General features: G+C 39.2%; 1 protein-coding gene across 2 annotated transcripts in view; it reads left to right on the forward strand.

Moving 5' to 3' along the window:
- The window catches only part of snx29 (sorting nexin 29), a 255,528-nt gene that overhangs the window by 223,263 nt on the left and 10,879 nt on the right, over positions 1-21,386 (forward strand). The window contains exons 20-21 of one of the 2 annotated variants that reach the window (XR_008631735.1): positions 1,632-1,853; positions 12,086-12,225. Coding sequence is in view for 1 of the 2 variants with exons in the window: in XM_020924162.2 (XP_020779821.1) it covers positions 12,086-12,225 (140 nt within the window). In the remaining variant the exon portion in view is untranslated. Of the gene's footprint in view, positions 1-1,631; positions 1,854-12,085; positions 12,226-21,386 lie in introns of those variants that run through there. The other variant, XM_020924162.2, reaches the window with a different exon arrangement.

The raw sequence follows: 21,386 nt of genomic DNA on the forward strand, positions 1-21,386 counted from the left end.
TCACTCCACGCGGATGAGGAATGGAATGGAGAAACGAACCGAAAAAGCTAGAGCAATGTGCCACTTCTAGACACGACTGAACAACTGAGTCACTGCGAACACGCCGACAATCCGTTGGTCCCAGACAGCACCCTCCCTACACGCCACAACTGAACAAAGCCCAGAGTCACCGTGAACGCGCCAAACAAAGTCCGACTGAGCCGTCTAACTGTTGTGTTTAAAGTCAGGTGCGGTTTATTTGTGAAAAAAGTTTGAAAATAGACCATTCTATGACAGTGCGCCTTATAATCCAGAGTGACTAATAGTGCAGAAAATATGGTAATAATAAAAGGTTACTCAAACATGTGTGAATGAAACAAACCACAACTCCAAGTATCTTTTTGATGAGGTAACAGCATTCTAACCATAGACTGTATATATGAGTGGACATAGATACCGCGCAAGTCGCCACATGCCAAATACGAAGTTCGCCAGGAAGCTCTTCCAGCTCCTTCTGACCCTGGCTCCAATTGACTTACACTGGGATCTTGTTGCCCTTCTCTTTGTAACTTCTGCAGTGAGCTCATTTTGGTTGTAAAATGTTAGTATTATCTCGCTCTACATGATCCTGATTTTTTTTTTCCGCTAGAGCCTGGCTCCAGATTCGCTCCTGTAACCGTGAGCATCGCGAGCCTCATTTAAGCATCGCTGAACACTGTGGGTGACGTCACACTCGCTTAGTCCACTTCTTTTATACAGTCTATGATTCTAACACGGCTTAAAGCTCACAAAATCAATTTTGCATTATATAAGTCTATATAGGACATACGCACACGATAGAAATAGTGAAGCATTAGATTACTTGCTAACAAAAGGCACTCACTAAAAGGACGGAGCAATGCACTGGCTGGTACAGAGAAAATACTGCATTTTGAGACGACTAACAAAAATGCTTTTATCTCAACTGGTGAAGCTCCGTCCATACTGTGGTGCTAAGATACTCCAGAAGGCACGGCTCTTTTAGCAGAGCTGGATCTAACCTTCAGGAGGCCAGAAGCTAAATTTGGCTTGGAGATTCTTGCCATTTTGGTGAAACTCAGGCTAAACTATTGATTATTTACATTCCACAACATGAGGCACAGTCATCATTATCTGCACTAAATGTAAATCTAAGACCCAAAATCAAACACCTAAACAGGACCGTGAGTGCTGGTATTGATCACAGGCTCCAGAAAATGTGCTGTTTTAAATCCATTATATTTTTGTTCTTGAATTTTCTAAAAGTGTGCATTGTGTAACTTTTCTGGTGGAAGGTCCATCATATTCTTTTCTCCATGAAGATGTTTTTGCTTTATCTGGAATGTTTCACACTGGCCACATTTACATGATGTTTTTTAATTCCAAATTTATTGTTCTGAATTAAATATCTCCTTCGAGTTTACATGGAAATAATTCAAAATTGAGGTTTACATGGAACACACGTTAAATCGTCTTTATTTAATTCCGCTCAACATCTGGGGGTGGGGAAGGGTTCTGATTGGACATGGACATGAATGTATTTACGTAGATCGGAAGAAAACACACACTTAAGCTGCTACCAGCGTTTATGTCGTCTCGATTTGAACCAAACATGATCCTAACTTTTTCCTCAGTCATTCTGATGATAATGAAGCAGCAGCTGGAGAATTCTGTCAGCTGAGGAGGAGAAGGGAAGAGTGTCGGAGAAGGGAGGAAGAAGACAAACTCAGTCAATAGCTGCTCTACCTCAGCCCACTCCCGCTCGCAAATCCAGAGAGCAGTGGATGAAAGTCCGAAACGAGGACTAGTGGAGCTGGATCGTCCGGATCGCGTCAGAAGGGCGACCCAACGAGCATGTACTGAATGACCGCAATTATTTTTAAGAAGAATAAATATATATTTATATGATCAAGGAATACATTTATTTGTCTTTAAAATCAGAATAAACCACTCACTTACTTCAGAATTAAGTTTAATTCCAAATAATCATTGTGTCACGAGTGTTTACATGGTCTTTTTAAAGCAGAATAATTTTTTGTTTAGAGTTAAATAATTTTTATTCAGAATTAAAGCAGCATGGCATTAACCCTTTCTATCTAAGGAAACATTGCTCAAAATCAGAGCGCTTTTTTTAAGGAATTTTGGACCTATAAAAGCACCTGTAATAAGACCAGCAGAGCAATGACAAACTGTATCCTTAGAAACAAGCAGGTGACAGCCTCTCCACTAGAAAAGTTACACCTCCAATGCACCTTTAACTTTTTTGGCTGTGTTTGCTAATGTGTCACTGCGGTAACTACTAGTCACATTCCACCATAGATATACATGTAGAACACCCCCACTGCAATCTCACTGCGTAGCTGGTTGTAACAGAAAGTGCCTTGAGTAGAGATTGCGAGTGACACATCCCATAATGCAAGGATACAGTACTGCTGGGCCAGGACATACCTGCTGTACACTTGTCCTATATTACCCGTGTGAATGCGCATTAGCCTGTCCGCCGCTGGTCGCTATGGGAGACGATGCTCGCGCTCCTCAGATGCCCCGCCCTCCCGCGCTGGTCTCTGAATGTGTCCCCGTGTCCATTAGGTTTATTACATGGACATGGGAGCAGACAGCAGGGCCTATAGTGCAGGACATGCTGTGAAACTCACGCTGGCGTCCGCGGTCTAATCTGACACATCACATTTACCCCCCCGGAGCTGCGCCGTTTTACCCAGCATGCAACTGGAGCACACGCTCACTTAGGGCTAATGTAAGGGCGGATGACAGTGAGGAGCTGGTCTGATGGGCTTGTATAATTATTGTTTTATCTAGCAATGTTTGAGGAGAGGGGAATGTTGGGATGTGTTTTCAGATGACGCAGAGGTAAATTGTAGGTTATTGGAAATAGTTTTTGCGTTGGACAAAAAAGGACTAACTTTGAGTAACTCCTATTGAGAAGCTGTAGTTCCAATGACAGCAAAACATTAAATAAACAAAAATGTTAATGAAGCCAAAATGTGAACTGAACCCAATCATTCATTTATTAAAACTGATACCAGAATTTTGTCTCTTTCTCCCAGACCAAATATCGTGATATGTCTCGTCTCATGCCTAATGGCTACACAGCTCTGCCGAATCCAACGAGTATCACTGATTAAGAAAATTAAATTTGAGAATTAAGTTAAGTACAGAGCAGTGGGTGTATGCCTGTAGCGGTGAAAACAGTTGTTGATCGGAGCTATGACGTCTTGAATACATGAGAAGATTACTCAAACATGCATGAATCACTCCAAAACCAACTTCCAGAGGGTAAATGAGAAGGAGAAACAACTATAACCTGGTTAAAAGCTCTGAAAAGCTGATTTTGTATAATATGTTTTAAATGAATGATTCAATTTGAGTCATACTGTGAAGAAAGTAGGGACTCAAATCTTCAAATTTAATTTCCCAGTTGTCCCTAGATTTCTATGCAAACTTGTCAAATGTGTTACTGAAAAATATGTTGCTTTTTCATCCAAAGATAATACCAGATTTTTTTGGTTCATAGATTCTAAATGGTCATGGCAAATGGTCACATTTTTCTATAGCGCTTTTCCACCTTCAAGGCACTCAAAGCGCTTTACAACAAGGAACCACTCACCCATTCACACACACATTCACACACCAGTGTACGCAGACACTGTGGGCAAGGTGGGTTAAGTGTCTTGCCCAAGGACACAACGACAGCATTCATCTGTGGGAGCTGGAATCACACCAGCCAACCTGTGGGTCAGTGGATCTGACCGCTCAACCTGAGATGTTTATGTCAACCTTCAGATCAGAGGGCGAATGCTCTACCAACTGAGCTACTGCCGCCCCTTCTACTATAATTGTATTTTTGATATCTTTTTGTTGATATCTTTTTGATCACATACTCTACCAGTCAAAATTTTGGACTCATTTATTGTTTTTCTATATGTTTACTAGGGCTGTAGTGGTTCACAAAAAGTACAGTTTGGTATGTACTGTACCTTGGTTTTGAGGCCACGGTTTGTTTCATTTTTAGTACAGTATGCAAACAAATGCAAAATCATTTGCTTATTGTTTATTTGTGTATTTATTAAGCCACCATTTTACCAATTATCATTTTAACATTATACAAACAGGAAAATAAAATAAATACAAAGTGCTGCTTGGTAATAACAAAATATTCTCAAATAAATAAATAAGCAAATATGTGAAATATAAAAAATACAATCCTTGTAAACAGTAAACAAAACTTTTCAAAAAGTAAAGCGCAGCACTAACAGTTTCAGCATGAAGTTTAACTCAGTCTTCATATTTTTGGCCAGAAAAAAACAACTTGAGTTTTCTGAGGATTCATGTGGTTGGAGGAACATAGTCAAGGCAGGGTGAAATTGTTGTCAAAGTGGTTGCTCTAATTATAAAGCACTACAGGAAACACTACCACCCCAGTCACTGACGAGTTCCTTTGTGAATATTAAAGAGCCGAGCCTTCCATGTAGCTGCACATGTAATGGTGGAATGTAAACACACAAAATCACTCGTGCCCAGCTCTGCACCGAACCGAACGTCCTGTACCGAAACAGTTCGTCACGAATACATGCACCGTTACACCCCTAATGTTTACTACTTTCAACATTTGATATTCACACAGAAGACTTCAAGTATATCAAGTAAGATATATGGAATTATAATGCAAAGAGAAAACAAAGTTAAATAACTCAGCTCAAATTCCCCACCTTTTGCTTTCTTGAAAAATATTTAGTAGTTCGTTATGTAATTTTTTTCCTTTATTACACAATTCCATATATCTTGCTTCATATAGTTGATGTCTTAAATGTCTAAAATGTAGAAAGTGCTAAGAAAAAAGAACCAAAACACTGAATAAGAGGGTGAGTCCAATTTTTGATGTGATGTATTTTTTTGGGGGTAAAATCTGTACATTTTTATTGATTTCTATTCATACTTTGCATCTGATGTCATCAACATTCCCGGGGCTGTAAAGCTAACTGGAAGTACTACTCTGCCTGTTCTACTCTGTTATTCAAGTTAGACTTAATCTGAGTTTTATTTTAACACATATCTGACCAGAAAGAGCTGACTTGGTTGGAAGTATAACAGATGAGCACTTTTCTCACTTTTTTGTCGAAAATCAAACTCCTAAACAGGACCATGAACGCTTGTATTGATCACAGGCTCCTGAAAATGAGCAGTTTAAATCCATTTTGTATTCTTTCAGACTATTTCAAACTTTAACTTCTTGGGTTCTTTTTCAAGACACTACAGTAAAGTGTATTTACCTTGTTGACATGTTTCGGCTGCTGCTGCAAGTCATCTTCAGAACTGTCACTGGTGTTGGTGGTGACTTGTTGTGTATCAGCTGTTGTTACTTCCTGTAGGCGTGGTCAGCCTGATGGACCTGGCAGTTCGCTCAGACTGACCACACCTCCTGTCGCCCGATGTTCTCTGGAGGAGGGTGTCCCAAGTGTGTGAAAGAAGGAATCACAGTTAATGCTGTCTGTGCCTCGTTTCCTGATTTCAATGGCCTCTTTGATCCAGCGTTTGAACTTGTTGTTTTCTGATCCAATGACTCGAGCCCCGTCCCGATCCATAATGTGGTTGTTCCTTTTACAGTGTCTGATATGACGGAGTTTAGGTTTTCCTGTTCTGCTTTATCTTTTTGTGTTCTGGTGAGTCTCCCTGATGTTTCCTTTTCACATTCCTTTTGGTGTTCAAACGCTGGATCAAGGAAGCCATTGAAATCAGGAAACGAGGCAGGGACAACATTAACCATGATGACGGAGCGTTCCTTCTTTCACACACCTGGGACACCCTCCTCCAGAGAACACCGGGCGACGGGAGACGTGGTCAGTCTGAGCCACCTGCCAGGTCCATCAGGCTGACCACACCTACAGGAAGTAACAACAGCTGATACACGACAAGTCACCACCAACACCAGTGACAGTTCTGAAGATGGCTTGCAGCAGCCGAAACATGTCAAAAAGGTAAACACACTTTACTGTATTGACTTTGAAATTAACCCAAGACGTTAAAGTATATAAAAAGACAAAATGAACATCTTTGGCTTAGACTATTTCAAACTTTTTGGCAGTACTATGCCCATTGTGTCTCCATAGTAACTGCTGAACATTTTGCCAATAGGGATACATGTAGAACACTCCCAGCGTCATGTCACTGCAAAGTATCAATAGGTTATGACCCAGTTACACTTTTTACATGAAGATGATTTCCTCCATGAGATAGTGTATGGAATATATGATTTATGAGGACTATGGTAATGTGCTTCTAATGACGTATTTTCCCCCAAGGGCCAATTAAAAGGCATGTAGAGTGTGCACATGTAACACCCTACATGATCAGCACATGTCCAACAGCACAGGGGATAAAAGTGTATCCTGAGGCACTGCATTGTACTGCGCCAGGGGTAAAAGTATTAAAGTAGTCATATTGTGCTTGTGTCTGCTATATAATTATAATCTATGACACCTGTGGATCATTATATTATCACCTGCACATGTGAAAGTGCAAAATTAATCTAAAATTACTTAATAAACCTGTTGTGCCCAGTGGGAGGTGACGTCGCTGTAAACGTCGTCTCAAGAAAGAGTCATGAACTTGTTGGCTCCTCTAATGGCTGCAGTTCATAGATTTTTTTTGCTGCCGAATCCTACTTGTATCACAAATTAAATAAATCAAATTGGAGAACAAAGTTAGTATAGAGCCGTGGCCTTTTGTTCATTATTAAAGGAACCATATTACACATATTATTTCTGATCTACGTTATAATGTTTTTTCCTCATCACAAATGTACATGGGTTGTGTTTTGTGTCATTCACATGTTTAACACACAAACCCTGCATATTTAGGCTGAGCTTTTCTCGCAGACTAAAAACACTGTTCCACCTTGTGAAGTCATGTCGTAATACAGGAAGTGCTCCACTGTGTTTTTAAACTCCATACACCTTCAGTAGAATTATTTGGATGATTTCAGGGTCTGTTCGTTATTTGAATTTCAAATAAGAACAAAAAAACAATAAAATGGCAAAAAGGTTTGTTATTTCATTATTCTGTTTTAGTGTCAAACAAAAAACATTGTGTCTATTTCAATTCTGATATTTTATTCTCTCTGGTTTATTTGCCCTGGAAGTTCTGCTGCTATGTTGCCTAGCAGATATTTTTAAGTTTTTGGATGCATCAGTCTGTATCGGTGGATGTTATAGGCCGTGGCTGCCATCGAGATCCATGCTAAATACATCAAAGAGTAGTTTGAAGCAGGAAAGACACATGCAGAAATTTCCACCACACTGAAGCAAAATGGAATTAAGATGTGCTCAGAAATGAGTATTCAAAGATTTTGTGAAAAACACAACCTAAGACATAGAGGATTGGTTACTGATGCAGAGTTAGAAAGAGCTGTAATGGGCTCATTTTGTGGACAAATGTGCCCTCTTCTTCTACAGCGACACATTTACTTTCACCTCTTAGAAAGTAATTGTTGAACTTCAACTCCAAAACTGAACTCCATGACGAGAAACAGGTAGCAGCGATAAACTCTCCTTTGTTCAGTTGACACTTAATTCACATGCGTCGCGCCAAACAGCAGAACTTCTGAGGCAAATAAACCAGAGAGAATAAAATATCTAAATTGAAATAGGTGTGATGACTTTTTTTTGGATTAGTGTTATTTGAAATAAACTATAAATGAAACATTGAAAATCTGTTTTTTGTCTGACACTAAAATGGAATAATGAAATAACTGTTTTCCCTTTTTATTGTTTTTCATTATTAATTGAAATTCAACAGAACAAATGGTACACAGACCTTTCAGTCCTGAAATTGTCCATTTCTATTAAAAAGGTAAAAGGTAGCTGTTAACTTGAAAACTACCACTGCATGACATCATAAGGTGGAGCAGAGCATTTTGAGCTTTGGAGATGTGGACAGATAAAGGATAAAATAAAGGATTACTCATGTGTGAATGAAACAAAACACAACTCCAAGTATGTTTTTCATGAGGTCATTTTATAACGTGGCTTAAAACTCACAGGAGCCAATTTTGGACCTTTAATAAACTATTTGTCATTATTAAAAGTGTAGTTATTATAAAGCATTTGGGTTTGATACATTAGCATGCTAACGAGTAAGTGCATTGGTCTAGTACTGTGATCTGAGCTCGGGTTGCCTCTCCATCTGTCTGCCCATGATCTCATAGATGTGACTCAGGCTGGTTATTTTCTGCAGTACTTCATTAGAGGGGCTTATTTAGTCCATCCTCACAATACTGCAGAGTACACTACTGCACAGGCTAATGGTGTGTCTCATCAGTAGGGACTGTGGACAAATGCATGTGTCTTTTATGATTTCATGTCTTCCCTGAGTTAAGGTCAATCGAGAAAATGCATGTTGCTGGAGAAAAACGTGTATTGGTTAAAAGTTGTAGGTGAAAATTATAGGTCAGAAATGGTTAAATATGATACAACTCAATTAGACATAGTAGATATTGTATTAACTTTCAAATATGTCACTACTTCAAATGTTCTTAAAGGTCCTATACTACGCAAAATTGACTGTTGTGAGTGTTGAGTCGTGTTGTAATGCTGTTACCTCAGCAAAAACATACCCAGATTAGTGTTTTGTTTCATTCACACGTTTAAGTAATCCTGCATTATTAGTGTGTCTACATCTGCAAAGCTCAAAAAGCACCTTGTGATGTCATGGAGTGGTAGTTTTCAAGTTAACAGCTACGTTTTGCCTTTTGTTCAGTGGAGATGTTTGATGAGAGATGAGTGGAGAGTTTAAAAACACACTGGGACACTTCCTGTGTTACCACATCACAAGATGGAACAGAGTGTTTTCTGTTTGAGAGAAGAACTTCAAACATGTGTGAATGAAACAAAGCATAACTCCAGGTATGTTCTTGATGAGGAAACAACATAACATATACATAACATATAGATCAGAAAATATCATAATATGGATGTATTTTTATAGTTATTATTTTTGCTATTTAAGATTTTATGTTTGTATTCTTATCATGATTCCGCTTATCCGGGGCCGGGTCGCGGGGGCAGCAGACTAAGCAGGGACTCCCAGACTTCCTTCACCCCAGACACGTCCTCCAGCTCCTCCGGGAAGACCCTGAGGTGTTCCCAGGCCAGCCCAGACACAGTCCCTCCAGTGTGTCCTGGGTCTTTCCTGGTGCTTCCTTCTGGTGGGACATGCCTGGAACAGCTCCTGAGGAAGACGCCCAGGAGGCACCCGGAACAGATGCCTGAACCACCTCAACTGGCTCCTCCCGTGTGACTGAGCTCCTCACCCTATCTCTAAAGGAGCACCGAGACACCCTGCGGAGGAAACTCATTTTGTATCCGTGATCTCGTTCTTTCAATCATTACCCAGAGCTCATGACCATAGGTGAGAGTAGGAACGAAGACTGACCGGTAAATCGAGAGCTTCGCCTTTTGGCTCATCTCACCACAATGGCTTGTACAGCGACTGCATCACTGCCTACGCTGCACCGATCAGCCTGTCAATCTCAAACTCCATCCTTCCCTCACTCGTGAACAAGACCCCAAGATACTTGAACTCCTCCACTTATAGAAGGAAGGATATGGAGATACATTACATTACAGTCCACTTTAAAGAGGGGTCATTCTGCAACATCCTCACGTGCCCCCCCATGTTCATACAGCCCCCACAGTGGAGTGTTTTAAATCTCCCACTTTTATTCTCTTGCTTCTCTGCGTGAGTTGTGTGGTCCTCTGTGTCTTTTATTTATTTTACTTATTTACTGCTCTTTTATGATTTTTATGGTTTTGCTTTTATTTGCTTTTACTAGTTTTATTGTTTTAGGACTGGTATGACCAAATTTTAGCAATTTACCTTTTTGTTATCTTCGTTTTATGATCTCTGTGCGACACTTTGGAAACGACTTTGTTTGTAAAATGTGCTATAGAAATAAAGTGGATTTGGATTTGGAAATCGAGATTTCTACCATGTTATAACATTATTACCTCATCCAATCACACCTCAAGATGTTTTAGTTGCCATCTATGCATGTTTGAGTAATTTTGCGATCTCTCCCGGGCCCTATTCGAACCCTCCTTAATGTTTAGCCTATAAATCTACCTCAACAAGTGCAGAAGTTTCATTGTGAGTCTGAAGGGGAGTGACTTTACTGTGCGTTTACGATGAATATTGCATTTTCATGATCTAAATATATTACGTGATAGAAATAAATACGCCACAGAAGTGTAATACTCCCTCTTTAATACTAGACACCTTGTAATTTGTCATTTTTAAAACAAGAAAAAAAGTCTGGTGGATTTAAATTAAGAGTTTTTTTCTTCTGTCTCGACTCCAAATTGAAAGTGATTGGTTCAAATGCATTTTCACTTATTTCTGTTTGCTCTGTTGAAAACTGATAAATGTATAATTTAACATGATTGCCGTTGTCATGGAGACTTGTGTTTTCAATATTAGTAGCAGAATTCATGTTTTCCTCTCTACGGGTTCACTTCATTTTATTTGCATTAGCGTAAGAGGAGTGTGTTCAGACTATTTTAGGTTTATTTCCCAGTGGTCCCAAGTTTTCCATATCGGCTCGGCAAAGTTTTGCGTAATGTAATAAAATAGCAATCCCAATTACAAGTCTGATCTCAGGGTAGAATTTTAAAAACTACCTTTCTTTATTTTAGTAAGACACCATATTTATTCGTAGTGGTTCTCCTTCTGGTTTAGACTTTGCAATTTGGACTAAACAATCTGGATTTTGTTTAGTTCAGATTTCACCTCATCTCATCCTGGTGGTAACTGGACTTTATAAGGTCATTAAAGGTGCACTGCGTAACTTTTCTGGTAGAGAGTCTGTGTCCGTCACCTGCTTGGCTCCATGTATATATTATTGTTTTTTTTCCTGAAATGTTCTACAGTATGATATTTAATTTTATCTACATCATCAGGTTAAGCTACAGGTCAGATCTGTGAAGAAGAATACACGTTTGAGTAATAAAGTTTTGAGTAATAAAAACTCCTAAAACTATACTTTGAAACATTCTCTATGGAGATAGATAAGTTTTATGTCATACTGTGGAAGATTATAGGCAAAAGAACAAACATGAGGCCTAAATAAGTCAGAGTTTCTGGTAGCCCACAGAGTAAGGATGTTTTTCTGTGCTTTTCAATGCAATACAAAATAACATATTGAATAAACATGCTTTTATTTTAGATTATTTTGGGGCAAAAAGTTACACATGTGGCTTTAAGTGCTGTTTGACAACTTTGATATTCACTGATCCACGAAGCTTGCATACAAAAAACCCACAACAAATCCTTATGCTTTCTGATCATCCTAATAATTCCCTGCGATGAGTACATAAGCACATTTTACAAATTTTAATTTAATGCAGAGAGTACACAGTGGTCTTTTAGCCAGGCTAGGTCAGGAATCAGAATACACTAGACAGTTTGCAAGAACCCCGGAAGTTGTAGACCACACACCGGCCAATCAGTGAAGAGCTGTGAAGCCATGACGTGAAACCCAAGCACCTGTCTGGGTCCATTTTGTGGTACAGCACGACAGTAAACAAAGAGGTCGAGATGGATGTAGACAAAGACAGACATTCAGTGTTGGCAACAATTCATGAGATTGAGAATTTAAAGCAGGAACAAAGAGAATGTTTGGTGAATTTTATCAAGGGGAAAGATGTTATTGCCCTTCTTCCTCTGGGATTTGGTGCATTACATACATCACGACCAAATAGCAGTGATTGGTTAAATAAAAAAAGTACCCTCCTTACTGTCGAGCGAACGAATCCTAATGCTGTGAGGTCAGACGATTTCCACAAAGTGAAACCGGCTGATGAATCAGGCTAGCAGTGTTTAACCTCAAGAGCTTTTTTTATAATATATCTGTACTAAGATGAATTTTAGCTTGGCATTGGCAAAAAAAAAAAAAATATATATATATATATATATATATATATATATATATATATATATATATATATATATATATATATATATATATATACAGCTAAACGGTCTTTTTCATCTTCTTTCTGTGTGTGTTTGTTTGCAGGATGCAAAGTTCGTGGAGGAGCGGAGGAAGCAGCTGCAGTGTTACCTGAGGATGGTGATGAACAAAGTGGTGCAGACTCTGCCGGAGTTCAGCACACGCCCCACCAAAGAAACCCTGCTCACCCTGCTGCCCTTCTGCCAGTGAGTGCACAGTTCAAGCACCTCACACTGTAATAACACTAAGGAAGAGAACAGGCTGTGTGCTGCTGCGACTGTAGTCAAAACAAGCTCAGCAGTGATCAGATTCTGTTTAGTAGATAATAAGATAAAGATAAAATAGATACTACTGTGGAGACAGTAGGATCCCGTCTCCACAGATCTGACAGTTGGCATCACCTGCTTGTTTTCAAGAAGATCAAAGACTTTAAAAGTCTATGCTAAATGTACTCTTGTGAGCTTTAAATCATGTTATAATGTTGTTACCTTCTCATAGTCATACCTGGAGATGTTTTGTGTTTCATCACGTATGTAATCCTTTATTATTAGTCTGTCTACATCTCCAAAGCACAAAATGTTCCACCTTGTGATGTCATGAAGTGGTAGTTTTCAAGTTAACAGCTACTGTTTCCCTTTGTGTAGTAGAGATTGGTTCTTCCAAGGCTGAAATGATCCAAATGATTGTAGCAAAGGTTAGAGGTGTAACTGTACATGTATTCATGCCAAACTGTTTTGGTACGGGACATTCGGTTTGATGCAGAGCTGTGCACAAGTGAATTCGTGCAATGTATGTGTGTTTATATTCTGTCACTACATGTGCAGCTACATGGAAGTAAAAAGTAAAACTTCATGCTGGAACTGTTGGTGCTGCGCTTTACTTTCTGAAAAGTTTTGTTTACAGTTTACAAGGAATTAATTTTTTATAATATTTCATACATTTGTTGCTTATTTCAGAATATTTTGTTTAACTTCTTGGTATTACCAAGCAGCACATTGCATTTATTTTATTTTCCCATTTGTATAATGTTAAAACAAATAGTTGGTTCAATAAACACACAAATAAACAACAAGCAAATGGTTTTGCATTTTGTTCCTATACTGTACCGAAAAGGAACTGAACCGTGACCTCAAAATCGAGGTACGTACTGAACCATGATTTTTGTGTACTGTTACACCCCTAGTAAAGTTGTATATTCTTATATTACCTCATGACATCACAAGGTGGAACAGAGTGTTTCCTGCTCGAGAGAAGAACTCAGCCTAAAAATGCAGAGTTTGTGTGTTAAACATGTATGAATGAAATAAAACACAACTCTATGTATGTTTTTGACAAAGAAACAAAATTATAATGAAGTAAATAGCGTGATAGGGGCCCTTTGATGGAATTCTGGAACATTCTAAGAAGGTGGCGGACCCTGCGCTTTGTCAAGAATACCAGATACAGTGTTGAAACCGGCCCTCACCCACCCCCTCCACAGCCCCTCCCCTCTGCTACGGCCTGTCTGAAAATGAGATCCAGCACTCTCATTTCCTGTCACACGGCGATGTCATATCCTCTTCGCTCATCAGAGCAGAAACAACAACAACAACATGGAGGAGGCGTTCAGTGGCACTATGTACGTGTGTGTGTGGTTGTCTGTGTGTGTGTGTGACATTTGGAGAGGCAGCTATCAAACTCCCTCCATCTGCTGACCAGCCCAACTGTCATGTACTCATCCAGAGTCAGCCATAGGAGGGGACGTGTCATTCGGTAACCATGGTGACGCGTATACATGCAGGCTTCTCGGCTACGCAATTGGACGGGAATAGATGTAAAAATGGAAGTTATTCCTTTTCCATAAGTACTTTCATTAACCCCAACCTTCCAATTTGTCCAGAGTTCTGTTGAAGTAGCAGTAGGTAACTTTCAAGCTGGCTGTTGGATCCTTAAGTTCACATACTTTTCTAACTTTTCTGTCATATACCTAAATAAGAATCTTTATACCCTAAAATTTTATCTTTATGAAGAAACACAATAACGCTTTAAAGCAAAGCAAGAACAGCCACCAGAAAAGTTACACAGTGTATCTTTATTTTTTATTTTTTTTATTTTTTTTTACTTTTATGAGGTATTAACAGCTTACCTATTACTTACCTTTGTTGTTTCAAAAATGCTATATTTACTGAAAACAACATGAACATGTTTTGTAAATTTCATTTTCGTTCTTTCCTCACTTTGCCCTCTGCTAAGCCACTCCCCCTTCAGAGCTCTGTCATATTTTGCTAATGAAATTACAGTAGTTCCTCGTTTATCGCGGGGATTACCTTTAAAAATAACTTGCGATATGTAAAATCTGAGAAGTAGTCAACTTTATATTTTACAATTATTATATCTGTTTTAAGGCTGTAAAACCACACACTTTATAAACTTTTCTCACCCAGGACAGGTGCAACCCTTTTTGCATCCTTCTTAAAACTTGTTACTGCTGTCGTCCTTTTGTTATTTTCCTCCTCCTTTATGTAACGAACTGAAGATTCATTTATTCCATAATGGAGCCCTCCAGCGCAGAGTCCTGCACGGGTCCATTTTTTGAGCCCGCACCAGCGTATTACAACACTACAGTAAACCACTGCACCTGCCCGTTAACCCGAGATTATATCAAACTTTTGCACTGCATATGACATGGATTGAATCAAGACTAAACTAGGACTAACCCAGGACTGATTCCAGGACTGAAGAGGAGGAATAAACCAGGACTGATCTAGGACTAAAACAGCAGTAAACCAGGACTAAAACAGAACTGAAACAGGACTCACTGTCAGGACGGGCTCGGAGGTGACCACAGGAGAAAGGGCAGGCTCAGCTCCACACCTCACAGAGGTAAATGTGTCCTTTGCCTGATCGAGCTTTACGGACCCCCTACTGCGGGAGGTCGCGGTTGTCTCACTTAACTCGACCCGCGCTGTAGCAAGACTCTGCTACAGCGCGTAACTTCTCCCTTCCTTCAGCATGTTCAGAAGTCCAACTTTTTGTGCGATGGTTTGCATCTTCCTCTGCCTTTTGGTTGCGACTACAGGAGCCTTTGTTGGCACATTTTGTCGACATTGTGGGTTTGGTCAGGGTGAAAACTTGCAAACATACAGCACTTCAGAATCACACTGCTAGAGATCCAACATTTATGTTCATTTGGCAGCTGAACACATCTGTATTGTACAGTACTGGAGACAGGAGTCCCTTAGCCAATCAGGACGCAACGGGAGGAAGGCAATACGCGATCATACACTGTAAATTAAAGGCATGCAAATCTGCATACAAAAAAATCCACGAAACAGCGAGACCGCAAAAGGTGAACTGCGATATAGCGAAGGACGACTGTACTCCACATCGCATCAGGTTTGTGAAGTTGTAGGTATTGTTTGGCGTCATGCTTTTGTATTTTTATGGAAAATTGTCGTGGATAGAATCGTACTGCTTACTCTGAGGGCCCGAGAGAGATCACTAGATTACTCAAACATGCACAGATGATATCTAAAACCTCTTCCAGCGTGATTTTATGATGGAACAACATTATAATATGGTAGAAAACTCCAAAAAGTCAAGTTTGCGTAATACCCTTTTTTGTGGTATATATAAAAAAAACTTTAATTATCATTGACTTTCTGTTATATGATTCACTACTCCACTTGTCAATGACCGATGAATAATGAGTTTGATTTTCTATTTGAGTTTGACATGTCTCACTGTCCTCATTAGCAGACACTGGTTTTATAATATAATACATAGTCATATTGTCCCTTGTTAGTATGAGCCAGGCCTGTAATGTCACACAGACACAGGTAGGGGGGGCTGTGGGTCTCAATAGAACTTTATTATTACTTTATGCGAGTGTGATTCAAGTTCAGATAAACCCACTGACCCACAACAAAACGCCATGGTGATTACAAACAAATTACAAAGTCTCTGTAATTAGAATGACCCCCAGGACTATTTTTGAATTAATCCAATTTCAAGTGCTCTATTAAAACGGTCTGGGGTCTCGGAAACAATAAATGGTGAGTTTGTGTTACTTAGTTTCGCAGTGTTTATATAAAGACAAAGTCAGAGTGTCCAGACATTTTGATTTGGAACGATATTGGATTCTAATTGCTAACCTGTCAAGTTGTGCGACAGGATAGGCAGCAAGTTCTCTCCTAACTTCAAGAAATAGGGCTGCACAATTTGGGAAAACAATTTATGCTTTAATAAGATTCTGTTCAAAGTTCACATTTTAAACGCATCCAGCAGAATTCTAGCCTGACTCATCAGCAGGTTTCACTTCGGGGAAACCGTCTGACCTCACAGCATTAGAATTTGTTTGGGTACTTGTTTTAATTTAACCAATCACTGCTATTTGGCCTGTATGTAATGCACCACTAATGGGGTTAACTGCTATATTAAGCTTTTCCCAAATCCCGTAGGAAGAAGGGCAATAACGTCTTTCCCCTTGATAAAATTCACCAAACATTCTCTTTGTTAATAATAATACTAATGCATCAGTTTTATACAGCGCTTTTCTGAATACTCAAAGACACTTTACAAAGCATGATTCATTCACTCCATACCCGGTGGTGGTAAACTACTATTGTAGCCACAGCTGACCTGGGGTAGACTGACTGAAGTGAGGGTGCCTTTCTGCGCCATCGGCCCTTCCGACCGCCACCATCCCTCACGCACACACCACTTTAATACTAGACAATGTGGATGAAGTGCCTTGCCTAAGGACACAACAACAGTTTTTTACAACTGGCGCCCCACTGTAGCACCTGATTTTCCCAGTGGTCTACCATCCAGTTCTGGCTTTAAATCCTCAATCTCGGGAATCGTTGCCAACACCGAATGTATGGCTTTTCGTTGATTGGGAAGTGCCCAAACTTGCACTTCTGGGGTTCTTGCAAGTCGTCTAGTGTATTCCAATTCCTGACCTAGTCGCTGGAGAGAAATTAAATTGAGCATAGGCACTCGGTAGCACCAGCCTGGCTAGCAAAATTGCCCCCCCAAAAAAGACTGAAATAAGAGCTGTTGGCTGGTTGGAGCTTTTCTTGTTGTTCTGTGAATGCACATCAAGTTTTTCACATATTACCATGTACCAGCAGGACAGTAGACGGGGGGGACAAAGGACTCTGTTGTCCCGGGCCCCAGGGTTTTAGCGGCCCAGAACTGCACCTTGTTCTTATTCATTTATATTAGAGGGGGGCCTATATGAGACTTCTTGCCCCGGGCCCCCAAATTTCTGTCAACGGGCCTGTGTATCACCAGTATCAAACTATATCTTTTTTTACAGATTCAAATTCAAGATTTTGTTATCACTGTCATAGAAAAACTATGAAATTATGAAAAAAAGATGTTTCATCTGCAATCCTGAGAAACTAGAACTTATCCTGCTTCGAGTTGGGTCAGTCATGCCCTAAGGAAAGAGTTACAGCCTGAAATTGTTTTGATTCTGTGTACCTGCTCACCTAGTTTTGTGCAGTTCCCTTTTTCTAGTTTCTCAGACCAGTACTTTCAGATTGAAAATGACATCTGGATGGCAGTTGAAAGCTCTCGTTTTCAAAAACATTGTCCAGACCTTTCAAAACCTTTCTATCATGGACCACTCCTGACCAATGAGGGATTACACCAAACTTGTTTCTATCCTTATTCCTGTTTAATCCTTTGTTTTTAGATTGATTAAATATTGTGACCATTGTTATAGCAATACTATATCCTTCTAAATGGGAAGAATTACAGATTATAAACTTGATGTAAATATGACTGTATTCCATTGATAAATAATGTAAAGAGGGGGTATTACATTTCTATGGGGTATTAACATTAACAACAAAAACAACGTATAGGTTTTGATGCTCTAAGTCCCTGTTCCTCTTGCTACACACACTCCAAGTCACTCCCCCTTCAGAGCGCTATCATAAAACAATCAGCACATCCTTTCAGGTTTGTGAAGTTGTAGTATATTTTTTGTATCATGTTTTTGGGTGGATTCAAATAGTTGGTGGGAGAGATCACTCAGGCTATGTTTATGTGATGACGGTCTGAACAGAAGACGCAAAAGTGGCGTCGCGTCTTCACTTTTTATTCCGTGTTTAAATGAGCATTTTCAGGACGTAAACGTGTATGTGACGTGAGCAGATCTGAACAGAGTTTTGCGTCTTGGGCAGTGTAGATGGCAGAGGTGGGACCAAGTCATTGTTTTGTGAGTCTTAAGTAAGTCTCAAGTCTTTAACCTCAAGTCCTGAGTCAAGTCCCAAGTCAAATACAGGCAAGTCCAAGTTGAGTCTCGAGTCACTGGCCCATAAATCCAAGTCAAGTCCAAGTCGTCTGCTCTGATCTTCAAGTCATTTCAAGTTTTTAAATCAAAGTAACAAATATATCTTAGATTTTTGCAATCTATATAATTTTTAAACAAAAGTATACTTAAAAGGTCACAGTACATGAGTATGTAGTACATGTATTTATATAAAAGTTGTAGAAATGCTACTTTTTCCTTTTTAAACGTCTTGACAAGAGTGCGTCAGAACAGAAAGAGTAAAGATTTAAGAGTGCTTCATAACAGTTATTTTGTCAGCTAGTTAGTCCAATTTATCAAGTCAACTCGCAAGTCTCCACCTCTAGCTGACGGAAGTGCTACGGCAGAGCGTATTCAACTTTTTCACTCTGGAGGGTGGTTTCAGATTTTTGTGTTTTTTAAGCCCCCAAAACTGCCGTCACCGTCTAAACAAAAGGCATTTCCGATCAAATATTTTGTCATTTTTACCCATGAGCGTTCTCGTGTAAACAGGCCCTAAATTACTCAAACATGCATAGATGACATAAAACCTCTTCAGGCATGTTATTGGTGGGAGATAAACATGGTAGAAAGCTTGAAAAAAAAAAAAAATTTATACTCATTTAGGATATTTTAAAATACACCAAATAATCCAAGCCTGATACATCAATTTAAATTTACCAACCTAAATTTACCAACCTACCAAAACCATTTTTTACGATTCTCTTCGTTTTAGCAAATCTAGACATCTCTTTTCTCAGTCAGTTTGGGTGATTTCACAGAGGTCCACTGAGAAGAGGGAGGAAGTGGGCTAACTGTTGGATCAGACGTGATGCTGGCTCCCAAGTCCCATTTAGCTTTAGGGACCTTATCTCTGAAAGTATGCCAGCTAACTCCAAATCACCACTGAGCTCTTCACTTCCACAGCGCTCAAAGGCCCACGAGCTCCATCATCTCTGCTCAGAACCAGCTACAAGTCCTGTCAGTCAAAATCTACTCATCTTATAGGCTCTGGTTCTCTCGTAATTAGTCTGAGGGCTTTTGTAATGCTTTGGTAGAGCAGAGGAACAGAAAATATTGTGGAATTATAAAGGGGTGTGGATAGAAAGAAGTCAAAATATGATGTTTTTTGACTAGGAGCTGCACAATATGTCACAAAAGTACTGATATTGTGATATTGACTGATACAATAATCGGTATAATAATATTATTATATAGTCAATAGTAAATATATTGCAATAACACCAAGGTTCTCCATTTGACAAAAATGCATTTTTTTTTTTTTTAATGAACGATTTAACTAATTAAAGGGACAGTCTGGAATTTTGTACATAGGGCCTCATTTCCTAGTGAGCCAGAGTGTTGGAGACGTGTGGAGACACTAAAAACAGTCTTACCCACTCCATAAAGTATTATTACGCATTATTATGCCAGATCAGTGTAAATGTCTGTGTTGATAAAATAATGTTTGAAATTAAACTAACCTTGCATCACATGAATCGTTGCATGTTGACGGACTATTTTCTCAGCAGCAGCAGTGGAATTTTACATTGCCGGTAAGATAGGTGCTAGGTGATATCAATCCGCCGCTGCCAAGCTTTCTATCAGGAAGAACAACTCACTGCTGCTGCTCAGACATAAATCCTTCAAATGCAAGGTTGGTTTTACTTCCAAAATTATTCTATTGACACAAACATTCACATTGACAGTCTTGGGTTATAATGGATTTGCTTTGGGTGTCTTGTGGAGTGGGTAAGACTGTTTTTAGTGACAGGATAACTATGGCCATTGACATGCACTAGCCCAGCACCAGTGACCTCTGCAAATCCAAGGACTGGATGGAATATTTAAAAAGTGTCTCCACACGTCTCCAACACTCTGGCTCACTAGGAAATGAGGCCCTATGTCCAAAATTCTGGACTGTCCCTTTAAGTCAAACATTTTGTCTTGATTAAGTCCAGTTTTGTCTCTGTAAATTCTTATTTGGACAGAGTTTCACTAGTAAGATAAAGTTTGGAATTTCGTTTACAAAAGAAATCATAGTCAAAAAGAAAAAATGTTTCAATAATATCGAAATTGCAGTTCTTAGCAGAAATATTGCATATCACACAATTTTCCAGTATTGTGCAGCCCTAGTTCTAACTTTCAGATGCTGTCAGATCACCTGCTCAATACTACACGTTGTCATGATGATCTGGTTTGATAAGAGTTTGGCTGAAGTACATTTACTTTTTTGCCATACACATGAGACATACAGCTTATAGCTAAAGTTAAAGTGTACAGAAAGGACGTTTAAAGCTTGAATAGAAGTGTAATATAAGTGGATATATGCTTTTATTTTAACTTTTTTTTTTGCTTCTGGTCACCTTGGCATTTACATTTCACATTATAGAACTTGCCCAAGTTTGGAAAATACACTTTAAAAGCAAACGCAGCAAAAGCAAAGTCTCTATTTACCACTATCAGATTTGTGTTAGGAATGAGAGAGAGTAAAAAAAACAACTTTTAGCAGCCATTTATAAATGTCTGGCTAATGCATGACTTTCAAAATGGTGAAAAATTAGAAGCAAAAAGTTCTCAAAATGTTGAACATAAAGGGAGCTGAAGCCTGTCTGTCCATGTGTTTGTAAGGAACATAAAGAATAGAAATGCTCAGAACAAGTCCAGTCATAATTTGGTGGAAATTACAAAGTAAAACAAGCAAAATATAACTTTAGGTATGTTTTTGATTTGGGACTATGTTTACTATGTTTACTATGTGTACTTTGTGTTCTATGCTACTGTAAATCCACACAGTAGCAGTAGTTACGCGGCATTCCTTTGAGTTTTTTGCTGACCGCTGCTTCGTGATCACACTCCAGTCATCATCAGACTCTGACTAAACTTTGGGTTCTCGCCTCCATGACCTACTACTGACCAACAAGTCCTCCATCACATGTACTTCAGTCACGATTCAATCCATTCGTGACTGAGTTTTACAAATATTGATGGTACCACTAGTGCTCTCACAATACTACAAGTTCAATTACAGTTGTTTTGTAGCTCAAAAATACCTAGAAAAACAACATTCTAACTGTGAGCAGG

The sequence above is a fragment of the Boleophthalmus pectinirostris genome, unplaced genomic scaffold, assembly GCF_026225935.1.
Source record: "Boleophthalmus pectinirostris isolate CB_2022bp ecotype Guang Dong unplaced genomic scaffold, ASM2622593v1 HiC_scaffold_14, whole genome shotgun sequence".
Lineage (NCBI taxonomy): Eukaryota > Metazoa > Chordata > Actinopteri > Gobiiformes > Gobiidae > Boleophthalmus > Boleophthalmus pectinirostris.